Genomic DNA, 19,619 nt, shown 5'->3' with positions numbered 1-19,619 from the left:
TGAGATTCTAGTTGTAGATCAGCTCTTCTCTCTCCATAGGGAGCGCGGGGCGGGTAGCGAAGTACCAAAACTGGAACCAATTAGGAACAGAAACCAAAACCAAAGAGCTGCTTTGGCACCAGAAAAACCCCAATCAGTGGCTTTTGGTCCTGCGACAGAATCTCCTTCAGAATCTACTGGAATCACATTGATCGTGTTACCGGTTGAAAAGTTATAGTACGTTAATGATTTTGTGTTTAAGCCTCATTGGCGACGCCTCAGGTGTTAAAGGGTTAAATCTTAAATTTAGTTTTAAGAGAGCAGGACATAACTTATTTTAATAAATCTTACTAAGACAAATTCTACTGGTTTTATTGGCAGATTACTTTTCATTTAAAGGAAGTGAAGCAAATCATATATTCTATATTAGAAGATACGGATGATGTTGAGAGGTTAAGATTATTTATTTGGAAGAGATGTACAAAAGCATAACTTAGATCACATAAAGAAATTAATCACCGCAAAACCTTATAAAGATCTTAATGACAATAAAAATGAAAATCGAATAATAAAAAAACAAAGTTTTAGAAAAAAATCCACAAAAAAAAATGATTCTAAAAAAATGAAAAAGATAATGTTTAAAAAAAATAAGAGAAAATCAGAAAAAAACTAAAATGAATGGCTCTGTACTGATCACAAAGCGTTTAAATGTTTTGGGGTTTTTTAAGCTTTAGCTCTGTGAAGTATTTTAAACTATATTTGATTTGTTTTTAAAGTGTTTTAAAGTTCTTTTCATTATGATTCTGTTGTTTTAGGCAAAATCTAAAAACTTGTCATTTTCTAGGTCATAGTTTCTGCAGAGCGACAGGAGCTCATTAGAAATTCACCTCTTAGTTGTGGGCGGGGCTGTTGGTGTGAAGTAAACCTAACGCTGATATCTCAGGAAATCTTTGTTTACTCGCTCTCCCGCTAGCTTACAGCCCCTCACACCCCCAAGCTAACATTAGCTTGCAACAAAGAAGATGAGCAATATCATTTGTATGCAGACGAACAGTTCTGATCCAGATTCCAGCTGACCAGGAAAACAAAGATGTTCATGGATCTGTTTGTCTACAAGTGGATGCTTCAGAATGGAGCAGAGCAAGGAGACTTAGGCTCCACCCATTTCACTTGCTGTCACAAATTTAAGCTTTTTCAAACTGCGCATTTATTAATTTTTATATACTATATAAATTTAGTCGTTTGTCATTATTGTAGAATTGTGTTTCAAATAATGAGCTTCATGTTTACCAGTTTGTAAGTTAATCATGTTCAAGTCTTAATGCAGATATTGACAGCAAATACAAAGGAAAGGGACCTTGTAAAAGTGCTGTTAAATGCAATGTAGTCAAAGGTATGTGCACCAAACTGTTGTGCTGGAAAAAAAGAAAATAAAGTGGGGCTCACCGGTGCAACCAGTACAAAAAGTTAGTCTAGAGCCCTGATATAGACAGAATTTCAAGGTTTAGCCAGGGAACAGACGGGGTCTGGTAGAGGAACTACAGTACTACATTTAGGCTTTTTGCAGATATTGCTGTTTGGTTGTTGTCATCAATTCAAAGCCTTCAGCATTTGTACAGGAGGTTTGCAGCTGCATCTGCAAAAACTCTCCATGTAATCGTGTCGTTCTACAACCAGACCCCCTCCAGCAGCCAGGACCAAGCTCGTGCTCTGGTAGCAGAGGTGGGACCAAGTCATTGTTTTGCAAGTCCCAAGTCTTTGTCCTCAAGTCCGAGTCAAGTCCCAAGTCAAAAGCACTCAAGTCCCAAGTCGAGTCACAAGTCACTACCTACAAGTCTCAAGTCGAGTCACAAGTCCTACTATTAATGTTTCAAGTCCTTTCAAGTCATTTAAAAAACAATGTAATATTAATTACACAGATCATGTGTGCCTTTAAGAACTGTATTTTGCAAGGATTTTAGCTAAATTCCCACTGAGTTGATGCATCTCCACTTCAAAAATCCAAAATAATTTCTCTATAACAAAAACACTGTTAACCACATTTGAAATGTGGTAAGATGGAGATGGCAGGGAACCAGGGTAGTCTGGATATTTAAGGGGTCATACCATGATTTTCTTAAGCCTTTCAGAGTGAATTATATCCATGTATATATGATCATATATTACATTTGAAACACTGAAAAACACATTTATGAAATACTACCAGTTATTTTCTTTAGTTTTCTGTCCTATCCGGAAGTAAAACAACTCGATTCCTGAGGCTCCGCCTGCTGCTGCGTGTGGCTGCCGCCCATTTGATTTCATTCTAGAGCCAGCAGTGTGTATTTGATTTTTCCTTCAAAAATAAATATCAATTTTTTTCAAGGATGGATCCACATACCATATATCTGCCCTTAGTAGGCCCAGCCATCGCTACACTGGTTCACAAAAAAATACACTCAACGACTGTGCCCAATGGGGGGTCTTAAAGGAGCCCCGCATCTAAAGTAACAAACTGTTTGAGCTGGAATTTATTGAAGACAGGACACAGCTGGAAGATATACGATATTCTGCATCTAAAATGAAAGTTTTATGCTGATCATCATTAGCTCTGTGGAGAACTTGGGTGTTGGTGTTAGACTGGGGGCGGAGCTATCAGAGCATACTCTTCCTAAAAGGGGCGGTCTCACTCTGTGACATCAGCATGTGAGGACCCGCTCGTTTTCGTGGGTATGGGAGGGGCTGCTACCAAGACCGCAGTTTGTAGAGGATAACTCAGAAATGCATAAATGAATCAAAATACCACTTTGGAGTTCTTTATGTGAGGAATGAACATTAAAATACACTTAAAAGCTCAAAAAGTTGTTTTTTCATGGTATGGTCCCTTTAAATCCCCTCACTACAGACCAGTGATGTGCACTTTACTTTGTGGGTGATGATGTACAATGTGATTGGTTGGACTGTCAGATCAATCAAACGTGGCCCTAATTTGATTGGATGTTGGGCCGACACCACAGACGGATGTAAACAAAGACAGACACAGACCGCGGCGCGCAGCTTTTTCTCGATATACTTTATAATCCGTGGATTTTGGGGGAAAATAGCAAGTCTTTCCGAGTCAGAGGGTTAAGCCAGTCTGTTTCCTGAAAATGGTTATAGACATTTCACCTTTTTAATCCTGAATGTGTCCGCCCAAATATGAAAAAATAAAAAAAATCTGCATTTCTTGGGCATTGGCCAAAGTCCCTCACTGATGCAGGATATAACGCATTAGCCATTTGTCAGGGTGTCTGAATCTACAATTCCAAAGCCCTAGAAATTAGTGCCAGTGTCCATCAGTCCTTTCTAGATTGGTAAAAAATAGACCACAATGAATTTTGTTTGTGTTATCATTTCAAAAATGTATATATTTTTTTATAAATCCTCCATGTTTTAATCTTCAGAACACAATGGATGAATTAGTATTTGTAAAAGGTTCATATTTATCAGGCCTTTATTTCATCAAATCAGCTCCATCACATTAGTCTTTTAGAAAAGGGATTGAGCATGTCCCCAAATTGCTTCAGAATCTGGAGCACTAGATAGTCCTGCATTGTGTAGTCTTTTGGGGGTTGGAGAGGAGTGAGGGAATTTGGATATAATGTGAGTTTGTCAGCAGCTCATGACTTTTATCCTGATTTCCACAGCTGCCCTGAATACCCGGCTACCACAGCTCACGAGTCCTTAAAAGGCTGATGATATCTAGAGTCCAGCTTGATCAGGACCAGTTTGTGTTCTATGGCGTCAAATTTACGTCATGAGTCTCACGCGGGCGTATTACAAACTCCACGGGCATAAACCAAACTCCACGCTCGTAATAAACGTCCCACGGGTGCTCCTGTGTCCCTGTGCTACGCCCGTGGAAGCATTTCTGCGCCTGTGTAAGCATTTCGACACAATTTGCTCGCGTGGAGTTTGGTTTATGCCCGTGGAGTTTGTAATACGCCTGCGTGAGACTTATGACGTAAATTTGACGCCATAGTATTTGGACTGCAGGTGAACTGAACCGTACCAGACATAGTACACAGAACGTCCTGCTGAGAGCTCAAGCCTTAGTTACCTCTTCATTTTATACAGCAGAATTAGTTCAAAGTAGTTTTTAGCAAAAAAGCTACTTTGCCAATAGAAAATATATATTGTATAAATGTATTATAATATGTTATATTATATTATATTATATTATATTATATTATATTATATTATATTATATTATATTATATTATATTATATTATATTATATTATATTACATTACATTAATAGTTGATCTGTTAAACATCACTGTTGGATGCATTCATTCTTGAATTAAGGTAAAAACTCTTTACAGAAAAGAAGGTTTTAGTTTGAGCTTCAAACAAATGTTAGAAAGATGTTACATTTGAAGAACACTTTAAGAATCAAACAGTGATGTATTGATGATTTGCTGAGTCATTCCTTCCGTTTGGCTTCTTTAATGATCAGTGTCAGTTTTGCATTTGAATTTGAGCATTAACATTCCTCCAGCACTTTAGAGCTGTGAGCACTGATTTTGCTGCGTCACATTTCTCGCTGTGCTAGGTTGTGTAAATCACACACCTCTGTGACTTGGAAAAGCTTGAGGTGCAATTTAGTTTTTCCCTTTGACCAAGTTACTGACCTAAGGCGACCCTGGCAGCAGAAGCGTCGTAGTTTATCCAAAAGGAGACCCAGGACAGGATGGTGATCAGGGTGGAGGGCATGTAGGTCTGCAGGATGAAGTAACCAATGTTCCTCTTTAGCTTGAAGCTAAGTGACAGACGTGGATAAGAACCTGTAAAATGAGAAAAAAAGTATTAGTATATTAGTATAACTAAGTTTTTTCAGGAGGGTAGCAGGATAGGCTCCAGCAAACCTGTGACTTCAGATGGGAATGAAGAGGATGGGAAGAAAATTGATTTTTTCAGAAAGAGAAAAAAACAACATTAAAGACCCACTTTGATCATCTTTTATTCTATTTTAGAGCATTTCTAGTGGTCTTTAATTATGATTACATCGTCTTTAGCTAAAATAATAAAAAAAACTGTCGTTTTCTGGGACATAGTTTCTGCAGAGCAGCAGGGGTTCATTAGAAATTTGCTTTTAAGTTGCGAGTGGAAATGTTGCTGCGAAGAACCAATAGCAAAAACAACTGGTCTCACTCATCTTCAATTTGCCTTGGCTCCAGTTTTTTTTTCTGTCTTGTTCTCCCTGAAGCTAAAGCAGGTGAACCCTCTCCCAGAGTCTGGTTCTTTTTAGGGTTTTTCCTGTTAAGTTTCCCCCTGGAGGTAAATCTGTTGCTTCAAGGTCTGCATTCATATTTTGCACACATGTGTCATGTGAAATTGTGTAACTTTATTTCACACTCCCAAGCAGCAAGCAAACAGTTTAAACAAGCAAAAACCAAAATAAATGCAACAACACCAGCACAAGTCTGCCTCTTGCAGGGGAAGATATTTTCTATACCCAATAAATTTATTCAAAAGGGACAATTTGACTTGTGGGAGGGGCCACATGCACAAGGGGGACTTTAAAACAGCAGACCAATCGGAACTCCTGTAAGCGTTGATTGGTCACATGAACAGTTAGCTTTCTCATTGGTCAGCTCACAGTACCTTCACCTTTTACTCTGGGTGATGACTATGTGTAAAACTGAACACACGTTAAAGCGCATGTGTCAAAGTCAAGGCCCGGGGGCCGGATCCGGCCCTCCAGATCATTTTATTTTATTGTTATTAATGACCTGATGTTATCTTGCGCTCATTTCCTCATTTCTAACTTGTATAATTTTGACAAAATATATTTTTATAGAGAGTAAAATATTGAAAATTGTTTAAGGTTTAAGTTGATTTATTCTGGAATAATAGTCCTGTCTTTTTATTATTCGTAATTAAGTTAAAATTTACGGTTTTAAAGTTTTAAAAATTGTCATTCTTCTAGCTTTTCGGACTATTTTTGCATTTACTAAAATTTAGGATATTTTGGAGTTAAGCTTATATTACAGCTACATGCTAGCTGTTTGGGTTATTTAGGTTTTTTACATTTTTTTGTGGCTGTTTTGGAGTTTAGCTAATATGTCAGCTACATGCTAGATATTTTGGCTAATTTAGGCTTTTTTCTGTTTTTTATGTTAATTGGAAGTCAAGATATTTTTTCAACTACATGCTAGCTTTTTTGCTTATCTAAATCTTTTTTTTTTTTAGTTTTTTAGGCTAATTTGGCATTTATCTAATATTTTAGCTGGCTATCAGCTTCAGCATTTCCACCTATTAGCTTCAGCATTTTCAGCTATCAGCTTCAGTGTTTTTAGCTATCAATTTCAGCATCTTCAGCTATCAGCACTAGCATTTTCAGCGGCCAAATTCCTCTTACAGCATTCACACTAGAATTATCACAGGTAATGCTATATATCTAGTTTATAATTGTGTTAAAAAGTTACTGTTAAAAATCTGCTAGCTTTTTGGACTATTTTTGCATTTACCAAGATTTAGGCTATTGTTGAGTTTAGCTAATATTTCAGCTACATGCTAGCTGTTTAATGATGAGGAAAGTTTTAAAAAATATTTAAAGTTTAAAAATGTAGTTTTAGAGTGTTCACTAAATGTTCGGCTTGTGACCAAAGGTGTGTTTTGGATTCTGGCCCCTTGTGTGATTGACTTTGACCCCCTGATTTAAAGAACACATTTACCTCTATATTTCCTTTTTTGAAGACCAGCAACTTTGCACAACAGTCTGCATGTTTGTCACCCAAACAAAAAAAGGATAAAAATCCGCACAGAAAGTGCTTCAAAGGCTGAAACATTTGCTAAAGCTAAAAAATATCAAAATTGCAAAACAATCTAAAACTGCTTCAAGCTAAATTTTCTGATTAAAACAGCAGATGTGTTCACATCTGTGATGGTCTTACAGGAAGTGATGCTGTGACCTTTACCTGTGGCAAACACAGCTTTGGTGGAGAGGGTTTGATAGTCGATGATGGAGAATTGGGGCAGCTCGATGTTCTCCACCCCGGTGACGGAGCCGGCGTTGCTGCCGCCCTGCCAGTAGAACTCAATGTCGTCTGTGGTGTACCCATCTATAGGGAGAAAGGAAGAAAGGGCATGACCCTGAAATACTCTCAAAATACTCTTTTCTCCTGTCTTGCATATGAGGGGGTGAAGCCTGAATTGGGACGAGCGTGTTGACCTGAATTTATGACACCAACTGTTCATCAGTTGGATGAACCCATCTGATGCTGGGGCTGTTCTCCTTTAGCTCTCAGGTGAAATCAACAGCCTGTTTCCTGACAGAAACTAGATTTCTTCATCTGAAGCTCCAATGTACCCCTTCACTCCTGCTGGTGACCTAACGATGGAAACTCAACAGTCAGTCCAGGAGGACCATGTCAGCAGGTTTTCCCTCCATTCCGTCTGGCATTCATCACTGTGGTAAACCACAGGGTGAACACATCTGGTGCCTACACCAGCTCCAGGTTGACATCATGAAATGGGCGACACCCACAACGAGCAAAAGGCAGAGCTTCAGAGATGGAGGGGTCTTATAAATAATGTGTTCTTTAGTGTGCTAAAGGTAAGATATAATATATGGATATTAACACAAACAGCTGCTTCCACATGCAGCAGAATTATTAATTCAGACAGGAACTAAGCACAGCTAAAAGTCCACAAAGCTAAATCAGGGTCAGACAGGCAGAGGTCAATCACGAGCATGGGGTCATCCAAGAATAGAGGAGTCCAGACGAGGGTCAGGGCAGGCAGCAGGCAATCAGAACATAAGCAGGATCAGAAACAGAAGATCAGATCCAGATAGAAACGCTCAGTAATGCAGGAAGAGTGATACAAACAATACTTCACACAGAGTGAGGCATTGACTAAAGTTTTACTCTTAATACTTATGTTTTACTCTTTTATGCTTTTATTTCAGTGATTTTAATGACTACTTTGTTAAATGTATTGTGGTAATTAAGAATTCATCCAGTAATTTAATCCCTTCGTGCTGTATTTTGATCATTCTCAACGCACTATTTAATCCAGGGCTTCACTTAATTTTGTATCACCTTGAATGGAAAAAAGACACTGAAGAGAATGAAGGGGTTAAATGTTTTTCAGTAGCTAATATGGCCTTTTACTTTTATTCTTTTGGCAAAAATGACACGTGGAAACAGAAATATTGAACCTTAATAATAATTCATAAACCAAAGATTTGGACATAAACTATAAATGACTCACAGCTCTCAATTTCCAGAGTGCAGTTCTGCTCATCCAGAGGGTATCTGCGCAGGTCCATCATGCAGGCAGCTGTCGTAGTGATCCTAGAAGAAACAACCGGCTTGATGTTAGCAACAGGAGGAATGGAAGAACATGGAAGCAGGAAGAGTTCTTGTTGTCAGCATGACGGCATGTTGATTAGCACCATCACCTCACAGATGGTGCTTCAGGGTTGGAGTCCATGCTCTTCATGACGTATGTCGGCGTATACAATCATTTTTTTTAATCATAAGAGCACACATGTCCAAGTCGAGGCCCGGGGGCCGAATCCGGCCCTCCAGATGATTTTATTTTATTGTTATTAATCGCCTGATATTATCTTCTTCCGCTTATTTCTAAAAACTTAGATAGATAGATAGATAGATAGATAGATAGATAGATAGATAGATAGATAGATGATAGATAGATAGATAGATAGATAGATTTATAGATAGATAGATAGGATTTATTCCGGACTTGTAGTCCAATAGGTGAACAGGATCAATACACGTACAGTGCCAAGACTACACACCAAATATGAGATAATAAAAAAATAAATAAAAAAATAAAAAAAAACAATTGAAAAATAATAAAAAATACAATAGTAAAAATCTCCAGAGAATATTAAACATATTTAAAAATACAATTTCTTGAAAACATCCTAGTTAAAAAGCCAATATAGCTAGCTAACTTGTATAATTTTGACAAAATATATTTTTATGGAGGGTAAAATAATGAAAGTTATTATTATTATTGCTGGCTATCACTTTCAGCGTTTTTAGCTATCAGCTTCATTGTTTTCAGCTATCAGCTTCAGCGTTTTTAGCTATCAGTTTCAGCATCTTACAGTTTACAGCATTCACACTAGCATTATCACAGATAATGATATACGTATATCTAGTTCATAATTATGTTAAAAACGTATGGTTTTAAAGTTTTAAAAATGTATTTTTAAAGTGTTTCTCCTCTTCGGCCCGTTACCTAAGGTGTATTTTGGATTTTGGCTCCCTGTACGACTGAGTTTGTCACCCCTGCTTTAGAGGTTTATTTTACAAACACATCATAGTTGTCTGATCCATACATAGCAATAGTTTACATTACTTGTCTTATTTTGCAAAGTTCCTGGAATGTTTGAGCAGAAGGTTTTCACAAAATGAACTTCAGCTGCAGCTCTCACATATCCCAGAGTTAGGAAAAGGCCCCAAAATGATAAATATTCATCGTGCTCCAAGCTTTTACATTTCTGCGGCTGTCAATCCGCGTCCTGGGATGGATGTGTACATCATGAAGAGCCACATAAATTATGAAACTGCTGCATTGACTGCAGATTTGAGCAGAAAACGCAAACTAAGTAGAGAGAAGGGATGAAAGGAGGCTGCAGTCTGCTTTTTTTATCAAGTTTTTACTGAACTTAATCTTTGAATCCTGAATTATTGATGAGCAGAGGAACTTTTAATTCTACAAAGAATATTTTTTGTGCAAATGACGGAGTAAGGAAACAGGACTGTCACGCATATTTATGTGGCTTTTCCTTTCAACACACTGTTTTTGTTTATTTTTCTGAGCAGAGGCTGAATAAACAAATATTAACCTATTTAAATTGAGCAAATCTTTTCAGAATAAATGTTGCTGCTCATGGAAACAAACGGCATCCTAACCATGATAATCCCCCATAATAATCACTCGGCTGATGGTGGTTTAGGTACTCACAGATCAATAGAAAACACCAACACAGAAACAAATATCTCCACAGGTTGATTACAGTGTAATCAGCTATACATACAAGAAAAACTTGTTTCTGTGTTTTGTATTTGGTGGGAAAAAAAGCATCAGTAAATGTTGAAGGAAGATTCGTCTGTATAGTCCTGCTTTAGCAATTTGTTATTCACTGTGTCAGCATCACTAAGATAGGAGAGTCAGAGTCAATCGCACACGGGACCTAACTCCAAAACACAACTTTCATCGCGGGCCACCGCACCACCGTACGGCCCAGACACAAACACACACAAACACACCAATACAGCGTACAGATGCATAACTGTGAGAGTATCTTCATATCCTGTCTGCTGAGTGTGTTAGTTAGCATATTTCTGTGTCAGAGGAGAATCTGGTTTAGGCCACGCCCATTATCGGTATCTTTAATAACAACACTGAAAATCCACTGAGATTCAAAATGGTTGTTGCAGCTGCTTTTACTTCTCTATTCATTCTCAATGTCTAAATCTATTTCCTGTCGTGCTGCTGGATCTCCAGGTGACGTCTCTTACCTGAGGCCGTAGAGCACGGTGCCATCAGGGTGCAGTCGGATCATCCGGTTCTTCACCGTCACCCCGTGGACAAAAGACTTCTTGTCGTTGATGAAGTAGGTGTCGGGGACCCAGAGCTGATCGGCGACTCGGTTGTCGAGTGTCAGGTTGAGAGGGATGCCGGTGTAGGACAGGCGCTTGTCTCTCCAGGACTGCTGAAAGTACATGGTGATGGTGTAGTCCTGAGAAACAGAGAATCAGCACAAAAAAAGTTTTTGGTATTTACAAAATTTCAGGTCCTCATTACAGCACACATACAGGAACAAGTGTTGATACAAGTGTGAGTGGATTTATGCTTTTCTCTTTTTTCATACAAGTAAACACATACACACACAGAGAGAGAGAGAGATAAGGAAATGGACAAAAATAGGTTTATGATCTTTATAAATTTTCAAGTCCTCATAACAGCGTATACACAGGAAGAAGTGTTTTAAATTTTTGCTTTGTTTTCTTTCATTACATGTACACACACACACACACACCCCACACACAGAGAAACACACATAGACAAAAAATTTATAATCTTTTTCAATTTTCAAGTCCTCATAATGGCATATACACAAGAAGAAGTGTTCTGAATTTTTGCTTTGTTTTCTTTTATTACATGTCCACACACACACACAGCCACATACACAGAGAAATACACACAGACAAAAACATTTATGATTTATATAAATGTCTAAGTCCTCATTACAACATATACACAAGAAGAAGTGTTTATAATTTTCACTCTTTTTTCTTTTACTACAGACACACACACACAAGTGCACACAGAGAAAAAAACACATAGACAAAAAACATTGTGTGTTGCATGATCTTTATAAATGTTCAAATCCTCATAACAGCATATTACACAGGAAGAAGGTTTTAGAATTTTTGCTCTTTTCTTTTACTACAGATACACACACACACACACACACACACACACACACGCACACCCCTACAGATCTAATGACCCAAATTCAAATTACAACCTGAACTTTTGGCAGGAATATTTAAACAGAAATGATTGACCAATCAGCACCTTTCTCATGTCAGCAGCTAATCAGCTGACTCTCATACTGGCAGAGGGAAAACAGAAGCAGGTCAGGACTGGCGAGATGGTGACTAACACTATGAAGATAAAATTCTCTGACAGAATTCCAGACCCAAACTGTTAAAGTGTGAAGATCCAGGTTACAAGATTGTATTTGAATTCAGCTTGTTTCCTATCTGTACAGTTATCTTCACTTTGGAGCGCTTACGCCTGCTCCAACCATGTGCAGTTCCTGCTAGACAAGATTTACAAACAGAACAATTCTGAATCATAGCATAAAAAATGAAACAAGCACAAATAAAATACGAAAAGGGAAATTGTTTTTAATAATTAATTCAGCTTTGGTCTAAACCAAAAACCTCTTCAGGTTCAAAGGCTCTTTCTAGCACAACAGCCACTAAATGACTGCTCTACATTTGTCTCTGATACCCTAATGTCACACTCGTAACCTGAAATTAGGATTTACAAGGAAAAACTTTCCAAATTATTTCTCTAAAAAACATCTCTGTGAAACCCCCAAAGCTGCTGCAGCTGTTAACGGGCCAGCGAGGCGGTGTGCTCAGGTCAGACGGGGGTGTGCAGGGAGGAGGGGTCCTCCTCTGGTCCCTGCCCTTCTTTTGGAAGCTGCTGGAGCAGCTAGGATGTGTCAGCTATTGTGGAGCAGTGATGCTCCAGTTCCTCCTCTCTCCTCACACAGGAGAACCTTCTCCTCTGCGACGCCTCTGCGGCGGCGTGATGGTCTGCTCTGCAGCATCAGGACCTCCTGCTTCATGGAGACCGTGCAGGCTGTGAGAACTTCTGCTGATGTTTTTCTTCACCACAGTCACTGAAGGTTCCATGGCTGAATTTTGATAAAACACTGACAGTCACAGCTATTTTCATGAGACGTTGAGCGGAGTGAAGAACAAAATGAACATGCTAACGGTCCTGCAGCTTCAGTCAGATCAAACCACCAGCGGCAGACTGAGCAGGCCGAGTGAATTATAACATTGCGCCCTCAGTAGTTGTATTAATCTATTTTTTAGGGTAAAATATCTATCAAATTACTTCTTTAATGGTTCACTTATAGACAGTTTTGATAAACATCTAAAGACTAAAATCACATACAAATGTTGAAGAAATGTTTTTTAGAAACTGTATTTTCTATGAATTATTCTGGTTGTGTTTGCTGATGTCGAAGCGATTTTGAGAGGTACACAGCGCTCTGTCAAAATCCCAATCTGTGTTTTAACGAGTTTCAAACAAGGTTGGGGTTCCCAGCCAGCAAGGCCAAGTGGGCCTCGAATGGGTTAGTCTGCAGTTTCCATGGTTACCCCACTTGTTAATGCACACATTGGCTTAAGTGGGGACTCAGTGGGCTGGCTCGCTACGCTAGCCAGTCAGCCGGTGGACACCGTAGAGCCGGGGTGTCAAACTCAAACGCACAGGGGGCCAAAATATAGAAGAATAGGACAGAAAGACTTTTATGTCTGCAGTAATACTACAAAGATACTGACATACAGAAATAAGAAATAAATATTGTGTTTCTGCACTTTCAATAAACTAGTATGGCCCAGGGGAATATTCCATTCTGATTGGCTGGTGGATGTCCATGCATAATATATGACTATGGTAGGAGGGTCAAACTCAATCACAAAAGGGGCCTATCTCCACAACACACCTTAGGTCACGGGTCGAACAGGATAAACATTTATTGAACACTCTAAAACTACATTTTTAAAACCGTAACTTTTTTACATCATTATGAACTAGATTTATAGCTCTACCTGCAATTATCATGTAATTTGGTCATGTAACCCTTAAGTTGATAGCTGAAAATGCTGAAGCTGATAGCCAGCTAAAATATTAGCTAAATGCAAAATTAGCCTTAAAAAATTAGGTTAGCCAAAACAGCTAGCATGTAGCTGGAAAAAATAGCTAAACTTCAAAATATCTTAAAAAACGAAAAAAAATGATTTTATCCAAAAGAGCTAGCATGTAAATATTAGCCTAACTCTAAAACAGCCTAAAAAACTTAAAAAGAAAAGCCAAAAAAGCTAGCATGTAGCTGAAATATTAGCTAAATTCCAAAACACCCTAAAAAAAAAAACAGAAAAAAAGCCTAAATTAGCCAAAACAGCTAGCATTTATCTGTTAGATAAACTCTAAAATACCCCCCCCCCCCAAAAAAAAAAAACTACATTAGCCAAAAGAGTTAGCATGTAGCTGAAATATTTAATTAGTTAAACTCCAAAATAATCCAAAAATCTAGCAGAATGCCAATTTTTAAAACTTTAAAACTGTAACTTTTTAACATAATTATGAATAATAAAAAGGCAGGAATATTATTCCAGAATAAATCAACTTAAACCTTAAATAACTTTCAGTATTATACTCTCCATAAAAATACATTTTGTCAAAATTATACACGTTAGAAATAAGCTCAAGATAACATTGGGTCATTAGTAACAATAAAAGAAAATGATCTGGATGGCAGGATAGAATTACCCAGAGGACCGGATTGGCCCCCGGGCCTTGACTTTGACACGTGAGGCCTATGATGCACACCCAAAATTCAAGCTCAAATGTTCTATATCACTGTGAAGACTTCTTTAACCCTTTAACATCGGAGCTGCAGTGTTTATATTCATTGATTTACTGTAATTTTCTAATTGTTAACACGATTGTGTTATCGGTTGAAAACTTACAGTATTTAAACATTTTTGCGCTTAAGCGTCACCGCTGACGCCTCAGGTGTTAAAGGGTTAAAGCAATAAGAGGTGAACTTTCTTTCTGAACTGACGTTTTATTTAACCCATCATGACGACCAGCATTGTTGTTTCTTTCTTTTGCCACTGCAGTCGAGGTCAGTGCCGGTTCAGCGATGCATTGTCGTGTTACCGTGACAACGGGCCAGATCACATGTCAAATAGTCTGCTTTTTGGTGAAGACGTGATCTAAACCCCAAAAAATAACAATAAAAAAGTAATGAAAATCGGTTGAATTATTTTGTAAGTAACCATGGCGGATAATGCCCAACAAAGTGTGCATTATCACAAATTAATGCACGCCATGGAAGCCTGATTGTCTGACAAAGAATGGAAGATGTTTGCTTTGGGGAGTGTAATTAATTTTTTTTTTCATTAAATTAATCACGTGCGTTAACGTTGACAGCCTATGTTTTCATGGTGGCCCATTTTTTCTTTATAATGTGATAATTAATTTAGACATTTTTATGGAAATCGTCTACCTTTACCAAATGGTTTCTCGACTCCTGCAAACCACAGCAGAGCGTGGGACGTTTCAGATTCAGTTGTTGAAGTCTTCTGACTTATTTGATCAAATTCAAACTGTGAAACTCCAGCTGCATTTTCTTTGACTAACCTTGTGGTCACATGACTCAGAGGAGAGGTGACCTCTGTGACGTCAGACTTTCATGTGTGTTGTGCATCCAAAATTAAAATTGTTTTTCTTTTCACAGTGTTGTTGTTTGGGAAATTTTTGATTTCCATCCCATAATTAAATCCGGTCTTTTAAAGGAACAATCCACCTTGGGATGGTCTGAGGATGCAGAGAACATAAGAATGGACAGAAGAGTCCACTAAAACACACTTTTTTAGTCATCTCTGCTGCCTGTGCTGCAGTGGAAACTGCGCATAAATAATAACCAGCAGGTCCGGGGGTTTGATCCCCAGTGAAGATGCATTTTTATGCCAAATCATCATTTCCTGCTGGGGTGACCCAGAAAGCTGCAGCCGCTCAGAGATTTGAAGTATTCTACGCAGAGAGGAGAAGCCACAGTCCAATCTGCTCTTCATGGGAAACGGCTTTTCAAGAGCCGATATTACTCTCGTCAGGAAACCAGGACAGTTTTGTCCTCTGAAAGGAAAACACGGTGAGATTGTCTTGACGGTAACATCTGGACATTAGGTCTATTCTTCTTGGAGCGTTTCGCCATGTCCAGATGCTGATTCAACCTCCCAACATCACCTGGATGATTGAAGGTTTCTGCATTATGAGGGGCGTGTTTCATTGATTGGCAGGCGGGTGGACATAACAAAGCCCTCACTTTGATAGTGTGGGCGGAGTCAACTCTGGTCAATATAGCAGACCTTCAGGGCTGGTTTTGTCCTTCAGAATCCTCCAGGTGATGTCAGAGATTCTCATATTTCTGTGGTGAAAACTACACTAAACTATGAAGATGAAGCCAACAAACCTGCCTTTTACGATGACAAACCGGCCTCTACGATCTGTCTGTTTCGTTCTGCTAGAACACGAAATGAGGCGTTCCACCTCTACGAAGCATAAATATTTACGCCGTTGGATTTCGTCCAGCTGCGGCGCTGAACCCTGCAAGAAGAATGCATCAGTGCTCCTGAGTAAAAGCCGAGCTGCAAAGTAGGAGTTAAGATTCCACTCACATCCCCTCAGCTTTCCAACAAGCGCTGCAGTTCAGAAAGATGCCTATGCAGGCACTTCCCAGCAGCTCCAGGGGAGGCAATGCTCTGAAAACAGGAAGGCTGGGAGCCTCTGAACTTCTGAAGGTCACCGCCTGTCAGCTGATGGACTGAGTAACACGTTGGGAACTGCATCACTTCTCATACTTTGGCTTCAAGAGTCCAAGCTGGACAGGATTTTGAGATCACATTTGTTATTAAAACATTAATAAAATCTGATTGAAAAATGCGTTTTTAGTAGTGCTGCCACAAACCATTATTTTAATAGTTGACTAATCACAGATTATTTTTTTCTGATTAGTCGACTAATCGGGTCATGGGTAAACTGGATGTAAAACACACATCTTAATCATCATTAGCTTTAAACTAACTAAAAATTAGATATAAAGCATTACCTGCAATAATACTAGTGTGAATGCTGTAAGCTGAATTTGACCACTGAAGATGCTGAAATTGATAGCAAAAAACGCTGAAGCTGATAGCTGAAAATACTGAAGCTAATAGCTGAAAATGCTGAAGCAATAGCCAGCTGAAATACTAGTTACATGCGAAATTAGCTTAAAAAAATGGAGAAGCCTAAGTTGGCCAAAACAGCTAGCATGCAGCTGAAATATTAGCTAAACTCCTACATAGCATAAAAAGCTAAAAAAAAGTCCTAAATTAGCCAAAATAGTTAACATGTAGCAGTTTGAAGGAAGTTCACGGTCTTCCCCTTGAAAAACACTGGAACCGGGTTGGGTTACAGTAAGGGTTAAGAGAAGTGGGGTCCAAGTTGGGTTTTTATTCATTATTGGGCAGGTAAATTGGCCCTAAAGCCCCGCTTCTCTCTTGAGTTGTTTGAAGCCCATATAAGTCAATGTAACGAGAATCTGGGTGCCCTAGGAGCCGGAGCCCTGGATCCCGCTGGAGCCACAGTCTGGTTAATCGCCGATTTTGGCCACAAGAGGGGGTCAGTGAGCCAACTTCCAGGACCCAATTTCCAAGTATAATTGACCAGCCCCAGGATGCCAGTCTTGGTCACTTGACCCTATATTGACCTCTTGAACCCTCCCAGGCCCATGATCCCGGTATGCCCGCTTCATGGTCCTGGGCCCATAACATCCCTAACTTCACCTTTTGACCCCCTCCTAAGCCCATGATCCCAGTATGGCAGCGTCATGGTCCTGGGCCCCTAAACACTCTATCTGAGCTTCTTCTGGGCTTGATTCCCAGGTGTTACTCTGGGCTTCTCCAGTGGCACCAGTGGTGTGTTGTGGTCCCCATTTCCGACAATCTGGTAAGTTTTCAGAGTGTTTCTAGGACAGCAATCTTTCCAGGGTTTGCAGAGCCACCAAACATTGATTTGTCAATTGGGGGACAAGGATTAGGGTTAGGGCTAGGATAAGGTTTACGGTTAAGGTTAGAAATCTTCTAGTATAGATACGCAAATTCAGCTTCTGGCTGAAATAGCAACATTTCCGCTTCCGGCTAATGATGAGCTCAATGTTGTGTTTAGGTGCTATCTTGCCTGCAAACTGGTCCCTCTCCTCTTCACCGTACCGGACCGCTCAGTGGAAATGATGCTATTCGTCTACTAGTGGATGCATCAGAATGGCGTGGAGCACAGAGCTTGTGTGTCCCCTACTGTTTTTTGTATACCACAAATACAATCTTTTTCGAGCGGCAGTTTTTCATCAGCTCCTGATTCACAACGGGGTGAAAAAAGAAATACTTTGAATTACAATTTGTATCTTAATTTTCTTCATCTATGTCCTCCATAAGCATGAAAATACCATAAGAACTTGTTAAAACACTAAAACCATGATTTTTATCAAAGTGGGACATTAAGAGTAAATCATCAAAATAAAAGCAGAGATGATGTGAGAAGAAAAAAGAAGACCCATAAGTCCAGATGGAGGTTAAAGTTGGGGGAACTCTCAGATATGATCTGAAGCATTTGAAGATGGATGTGAGACTAATGACGGTCAACTGGATTCAAACAACAACACAGATCAAAGCGAAGTCACTGAAGAGTTCAATAAAAACCCTTAAAGCTCCGAGTCTGAGCCCCCCAGGAACAGGAGAACACAGAAACGGGGGGCAGAGGAAGGTCAGACACCAACTCTGATTAAAGGACCAGCTTCACATTCATAACCACTAAGGTGTGAGAGCACAAGTGTTGGTCTTACATTATGGTGTTGTCAAGACTCCATTTTAGGCCTCGGTTTTGGGAGGATTCAACACATGGAAACACTTTTACTTTGACCCCCCTGAACTGATCTTACACTGAAGCAGAGACGATCCACAGATGTCGATGTTCAGAGGCATGTCAGCCTGCTGACTGCTGCTGGTGAGTCCAGGTGATCAGCACTTTCTGTCATTTCATAAACTGAATAATATGTCTCACCAAAAGGATAATCATAGAAGCAAAACTGAAGCAGCTATTTTTATTAATGTAAAATCCATATACTTATATAGCGCTTTTCTACCTTCCTCGAAGGCCCGGAGCGCTTTAAAATCACGGACCCATTCACACACACATTCACGCACTGATGGCGACTCCTGCCGAACACAGAGGCAAGGTGGGGTTCAGTGTCTTGCCCAAGGACACTTCGACACAGTTGGAGATTCAAAATCAATAAGATCAAATCCAGCCCCTCCCCAACCAAAGTTAACCAAACTGTCTGGAAAAGTTCCAACAGCTGCTCATTCACTGTCTTAAATGAGCGCCAACCACGAAGGAAAAGAGCTAAAAAAGGAAACATCAGCTATAAACCCCACCAACCTCCTGCAGCACTGTGGGGGCTTCCTGCAGCTCTTTGACCATTGACTGTATATCCACTGGACATACCAACCCCTCCCTAGTCGTGTTCCAAATAAGAAGTACCTGCTGGCTCCAAGAAGCCAAAATCCCATTGACTTCCATTGAGAAGTAAACAGTTATAACTCAGTTGTTCTATTTGTCAGAATAATCGTTCTAACTCAAATACATTCTTCTTAACAAATTCTTTGTAATCTTATTTTTTTTTCTAAGATATTTTTTCTTTATTGCAAGTTATTCAAGTTATAAACTGACCAATCAGATGCCTCAGTAAAAGCATAAAAATATAAATCATTTTAGCACATAAAGCTAAATTCTGTTAGCTTGATGCTAATGTTTAATGGAATTTCCCATCGGACGGCTAATGCTAACTCTTGGTCGACCTAAACATATATTGCTGACTAAATGAACATCTTCATGAAGTCACAGGTTTGAATTTTCCAAACTTTTTAAGGAAATATTTTATAAAGTAACCGCTTGTGGTCTAAAACATTGATTTTTTTCCTCATACTGTCTTCTTCTTCTGGAATAATGTGTAATGCTACAGTGTGATCGCCACCTAGTGGCCAAACTGAAACGTCCTCCAGGAGAAGCAGAACAATGTTTACAATGTTAATGATCTGAACATTTTAGTTAGAACTTCTCCTTTAGAGAATCCATGTAACATTGTAACTGACTGAAATTATTATCAACACCAGCCCTAGTTGGAGGTTAGACGTTTTCTATGGGTGACGGCAACACCTTGTTTGGTCCAGTGAAACAACACCCCCAGTGCAGAAAAGTTCCCTCCCACAAACACCTCAGCA

At 39.2% G+C, this 19,619-nt stretch overlaps 1 protein-coding gene across 1 annotated transcript in view; it reads right to left on the bottom strand.

The window, feature by feature from the left end:
- The window catches only part of gabrb1 (gamma-aminobutyric acid type A receptor subunit beta1), a 33,943-nt gene that overhangs the window by 9,894 nt on the left and 4,430 nt on the right, over positions 1 to 19,619 (bottom strand). Inside the window, exons 4-7 of the mRNA XM_024271782.2 lie at positions 10,503 to 10,723; positions 8,218 to 8,300; positions 6,921 to 7,064; positions 4,632 to 4,784 (exon numbers count right to left, since the gene is read on the bottom strand). Coding sequence (XP_024127550.1) covers positions 4,632 to 4,784; positions 6,921 to 7,064; positions 8,218 to 8,300; positions 10,503 to 10,723 — 601 coding nt within the window. The remainder of the gene's footprint in view (positions 1 to 4,631; positions 4,785 to 6,920; positions 7,065 to 8,217; positions 8,301 to 10,502; positions 10,724 to 19,619) is intronic.

This window comes from Oryzias melastigma, linkage group LG22, assembly GCF_002922805.2.
Source record: "Oryzias melastigma strain HK-1 linkage group LG22, ASM292280v2, whole genome shotgun sequence".
Classification (NCBI taxonomy): Eukaryota; Metazoa; Chordata; class Actinopteri; order Beloniformes; family Adrianichthyidae; genus Oryzias; species Oryzias melastigma.
This window is presented reverse-complemented; position numbering and strand designations above follow the sequence as displayed.